Source organism: Tachypleus tridentatus, chromosome 2, assembly GCF_004210375.1.
Source record: "Tachypleus tridentatus isolate NWPU-2018 chromosome 2, ASM421037v1, whole genome shotgun sequence".
Lineage (NCBI taxonomy): Eukaryota > Metazoa > Arthropoda > Merostomata > Xiphosura > Limulidae > Tachypleus > Tachypleus tridentatus.
Window position 1 is genome coordinate 55,818,511 of NC_134826.1, and position 6,000 is coordinate 55,824,510.

At 36.1% G+C, this 6,000-nt stretch overlaps 1 protein-coding gene across 1 annotated transcript in view; it reads right to left on the minus strand.

Annotated features, from left to right (window-relative positions):
• The window catches only part of LOC143245503 (glutamate receptor-like), a 59,461-nt gene extending 54,355 nt beyond the window's left edge, over positions 1-5,106 (minus strand). Inside the window, exon 1 of the mRNA XM_076491865.1 lies at positions 4,878-5,106. Coding sequence (XP_076347980.1) covers positions 4,878-4,962 — 85 coding nt within the window. The 5' untranslated portion in view covers positions 4,963-5,106. The remainder of the gene's footprint in view (positions 1-4,877) is intronic.
• Positions 5,107-6,000: the final 894 nt, after the last annotated feature.

A 6,000-nucleotide genomic window follows, 5' to 3' on the forward strand; every position in this document is an offset into this window, starting at 1 on the left:
ATTCTTTCGGCAGGTTATTTAAAATTATTTTTAGTTTTTTTACTTGTTCACTGTTGTAACTTTAGTCTTAAGTTTACAGACGACGTTTCAACGGAAATATCTCGCTGATGGTACTTAAAGTAATACAGGGACAAAGTTTCTTGTACAATTTAACGGCTAATCAATCGAGGAACTGAATATGTACAACACTGATACAAATACTTCTCACTTCTTTCAATAAGTGGCACTCTATAGACTCTTGGCTCAATACTTCATATTTTCCTTTTTTTATCTACTCTCACCTCACGATACTTCTGCATTACTCACCGACAAATTATGTATTACAGACCTGCTTTTAAACAGTTTCAATGTTAACATTATACCGTTCCCAGCTAATATTTAAATTAAATCATTGAAAACACAGCTTGTAACAGTGGTATTGAAATATCTAAGTTTAAACCCTTTCTATTCGCTGGTGTATTCTCAAACAGACAAAATAAAACTCCATTGCATAAATCCTTCCTTCCTTATGTTCGTCTTTGAAAATAATAAACTGCAATAGAGAAAAGGGTTTACACAATTCCTAAGTAAAAGACAGTCCTTAAATACAACAAACTGTACTAAACACCAAGTTCACACCCTACCTAAGTAGGAGGTAATCCTTGAATACAACAAACTGTACTAAACACCAAGTTCACACCCTACCTAAGTAGGAGGTACTTCTTGAATACAACAAACTGTACTAAACACCAAGTTCACACCCTACCTAAGTAGGAGGTAATCCTTAAATACAACAAACTGTACTAAACACCAAGTTCACACCCTACCTAAGTAGGAGGTAATCCTTAAATACAACAAACTGTACTAAACACCAAGTTCACACCCTACCTAAGTAGGAGGTAATCCTTAAATACAACAAACTGTACTAAACACCAAGTTCACACCCTACCTAAGTAGGAGGTACTTCTTGAATACAACAAACTGTACTAAACACCAAGTTCACACCCTACCTAAGTAGGAGGTAATCCTTAAATACAACAAACTGTACTAAACACCAAGTTCACACCCTACCTAAGTAGGAGGTAATCCCTAAATACAACAAACTGTACTAAACACCAAGTTCACACCCTACCTAAGTGGGAGGTACTTCTTGAATACAACAAACTGTACTAAACACCAAGTTCACACCCTACCTAAGTAGGAGGTAGTCCTTGAATACAACAAACTGTATTAAACACCAAGTTCACACCCTACCTAAGTAGGAGGTAGTTCTTGAATACAACAAACTGTACTAAACACCAAATTTATACCCTTTCAACGTAAGAGCTAGTCCTTAAATATAACAAAATGTGCTAAATACCAAGGTTTACACCCTTCCTAAGTAAGAGGCAGTTCTTCAATATAACAAACTGTATTAAACACCAATCTCTACACCCTTGATAAGTAAGAGGCAGTCCTTGAAATATAATAGTCTATATTAAACACCAAAGTTTACACCCTCCCTGAGTAAGAGGCAGTCCTTTAAACATGAGACATTATTAAACACTTTTCCTAAGTAAGTGGAAGTCCTTGAATTATAATAGACTGTACTAAGAACCAAGTTTTACACATTTCATAAGTAAGAGCCAGTCCTTGAAATATAAAAGAGTATATTAAACACCAAGGTTTACACTTTTCCTAACTAACACGCAGTCCTTGAAATATAAGACGATTTTAAACAACAAGATTTAAACCCTTCCTAAGTAAGAAACAGTCCTTGAAATATAATAGACTATACTGAACACCGGTGACTAAAACCCTTTCTAAGTAAGAGGCAGTCCTTAAAATATAACAGAATATTTAAAACACCAACGTTTACACCCTTTATAAGTGATAGGCAGTCCTTGAGATATAAGAAACTAAAATAAACACCAAGGCTTACACCCTTCCTAAGTAAGAGACAGTACTTGAAACATAATACACTATATTAAACACAAAGGTTTACGCCCTTCATAAGTAAGAGAGAAGTGCTTAAGTATAATAGACTATATTAAACACCAAGGTTTACACCCTTCGTACGTAAGAGACAGGTTTTGAAATATAAAAGAGTATATTAAACACCGATGAATAAAACACCTCATAAGTAAGAGGCAGTCCTTGAAATTTACAAGACTATATTAAACACCAAGGTTTACACCATTCCTAAGTGAGAGGCAGTCCTTGAAATATAGACTATATTAAACACCAAGGTTTACCCCCTTCTAAAGTAAGATGCAGTCCTTCAAATAAAGTAGACTATATTCACGATCAAGGTTTACACCCTTCTCATGTAAGAGGCAATCCTTGAAATATAACAGACTATATTAAACACAAAGGTTTACACCATTCCTAAGTAAGTGGAAGTCCTTGAGATATGATAGACTATATTAAACACCGATGACTAAAGCCCTTCCAATGTAAGAGGCAGTCCTTGAGATATAAAAGACTATATCAAACACCAAGATTTACACACTTCCTAAGTAAGAGACAGTCTTTGAAATATAATAAAGTATATTAAACACCAAGGTTCACACCATTCCTAAATAAGAGGCAATCCTTGAAATATAACAGACAATATTAAACATTAAGGTTTACATCTTTCCTAAGTAAGAGGCAGTCCTTGAAATATAACGGACTATTTTAAACACCGAGGTTTACATCCTTTCTAAGCAACAGGCAGTCGTTACAACATTATAGACAATATTAAACAGCTATGATCAAAACCCTTCCTAAATGAGAGGTAACCGTTGAAATATAGTAGACAATATTAAACACCAAGATTTACACTATACCTCAGAAAGAGGTAGTCCTTGAAATATAATAGACTATATTAAACACCAAGTTTTACACCCTTCCTACGAAAGAGACAGGTGTTGAAATATAACAGACTATATTAAACTCCATGATGTACATTCTTCCTAAGTAAGAGACAGTCCTTGAAATACAGGATGTTCGGAAAATTTATGTGCAGTTTTGTAATCATATTTTATTCAATCTATTTCAAGCCAGCAACTGATAGCGGTGTTTAGAAACAAAATAAGAAGGATCCAGGCCTGTATTGATGCCAACGGGGGTCACTTTCAACATTGTTCATAACTGTCATTCATATTTACTTCCTGTATTCTATACTGAAACATGTCTGTTAATAAATATATAAGTGCACAGTGACTTTCCGAACACCCTGTATAACAGACTATACTAAACATCAAGGTTTACATCTTTCCTAAGTCATAGGCAGTTTATGAAATATAACAGACTATATGAAACAGAAAGGTTTAGGCAGTAAGAGGGAGTCCTTGAAATATAATAGACTGTATTAAACACCAAAGTTTACACCATTATTACGTAAGGGGTAGTATTTGAAATATAATAGACTATATTAAACACCATGGTTTATACCCTTCCTAAGTAAGAGGCAGTCCTTGAAGTATAATAGACTATATTAAACACCAAATTTTACACCTTTCCTAAGTAAGATACAGTGCTTAAAATATAATAGACTATATTAAACACCATGGTTTATATACCCTTCCTAAGTAAGAGGCAGTCCTTGAAATATAACGGACTATTTTAAACACCAAAATTTACACCCTTCCTAAGTAAGAGGCAGTCTTTGCATCATTATAGACGATATTAAACACCGATGATCAAAACCCTTCCTAAGTAAGAGGAAGTCCTTGAAATATCAAAGGATAAATTAAACACCAAATTTTACACCCTTCCTAAGTAAGAGGCAGTCATTGAAATATAATACACTATATTAAACTCCAAGGTTTACACCCTTCCTATGTAACAGGAAGTCCTTGAAATATAACACACAATATTCAACACCAAGATTTACACCCTTCCTAAGTAAGAGGCGTTCCTTAAAATATAATAGACTATATTAAACACCATGGTTTACATCCTTCCTAAGTAGGAGGCAGTCCTTGAAATATAATAAACTATATTAAATATCAAGATTTACACCCTTCCGAAGTAAGAGGAAGTCCTCGAAATATAATAGACTATGTTAAATACCAAAGTTTACACTTTTCCTAAATAACACACAGTACTTGAAATATAACAGACTATACTGAATATCAAGGTGTCCACCCTTCCTAATTGAGGGGCCTGGCATGGCCAAGCGTGTTAAGGTATGCGACTCGTAATCTGAGGGTCGCGGGTTCGCATCCCGGTCGAGCCAAATATGCTCGCCCTTTCAGCTGTGGGGACGTTATAATGTGACGGTCAATCCCCCTATTCGTTGGTAAAAGAGAAGCCCAAGAGTTGGTGGTGGGTGGTGATGACTAGCTGCCTTCCCTCTAGTCTTACACTGCTAAATTAGGGACGGCTAGCACAGATAGCACAGAGTCTGTTTGTTTGTTTGTTTGTTTTGAATTTCGCACAAAGCTACTCGAGGGCTATCTGTGCTAGACGTCCCTACTTTAGCAGTGTAAGACTAGAGGGAAGGCAGCTAGTCATCACCACCCACCGCCAACTCTTGGGCTACTCTTTTACCAACGAAAAGTGGGATTGACCGTCACATTATAACGCCCCCACGGCTGGGAGGGCGAGCATGTTTAGCGCGACGCAGGCGCGAACCCGCAGATTACGAGTCGCGCGCCTTACGCGCTTGGCCATGCCGGGCCTAAGTGAGAGTCAGTCCACCATTTGTATAGTATTTTTTCACTGCCTTCGGTCCGTGAAGTTGTTAGTTATAAGTAACATGAGTGGAAGAAAAAATATCACAGATTTGAGAGTTAACAATACTTTAAACCCATATCTGTGTTTCTCGCTCTTCTGTTTTTTAAGTGTTATAACATAAAATCACTGTCAAAAGTAATTTGTGGACGTCACCGCCGTGGTCAGTTGGTTCAGAGGATGAAGAACACACTTACCTACTGGTATTCTAGTTTGTTTTCCGAATACCTTGATGTTTATAAAGAACAAAACAGTGAGACTATAGATCAACTTTGGTAGCATTTTTACAGTTTGTGAAGAATATTGTACAGAGTTCGACTCTTCTGGTTTCTCTCCTCTCCATTAATATTACGCAGTTAAAATGTTGATGTTATACAGCGACGAATAACCTTTCCCACCCCATCTGTCACTACTTACGCATGCGCTTTAAGAATGAAGGACTCCGGATATTAGTTTTTCTTAGGCTTGGTTGACCTTGCACTGTTATATGAAACTGACGTCTGATTATCTAGCACGTGCGTGCCATTTCCCTGTTTTTGGTTATTATGCTGTTCCATGCGATCTGAAATAAACGAAAATTAGCAGGTTAATCCCTGCTTTGACACTTTGTCTTGTTGAAGTGGGTCCTTAAACAGTTACTTTGTATAGACCTTGTTTTAGAAGTTATCACCAGGGGTGCCATTAAACTAAGAAGTTTTCTATGGCACGCGAATAGATGGCGACTCTCGCCGACTTGATATTAGTGCTGCACTGTCAATGTCACATTTCTAAATAATAACTTGGCATATGCACTTTAAGTAGAAACGGGATGGACACGAAGTCGTTTTGTAGAGGGGACGTAAAAGTGTATTGTAACCTAACCAGTGATCCCTTCAGGATATGTATATATATAATTACCTTTCCTAAAAGATAATATTTAGTAATTTCACACGGCCAGTGATAAAAATTAGAGAAATTACAAACTATCTCTTTGTAAAACTTCAATCATTGAATGAAATGAACAGAGCTGTGACATGATTATCGTTAATAACGTTATGTCAATCACGTGTAAGTTCATCAAACAATAAATCTCTAACTTCTGCTTATATTGTCCTATTTTGTGGTCTTAGTATGAATTCACATGCCTGTCAGTAACACGAAGAAACACGTTACTACATGTAATATGTTTCACGGAAGTTTGTAAAATAGTCGTATTTGTCAATCACAAGACAAACCATTAGAACTTATGTAAACAATGGAGGAATTACAGGTAAACATGACTGACTTTATAGTTAATGTGATTAAAAACTGATACGTACAATGTTTTATCTTCAAAATTTT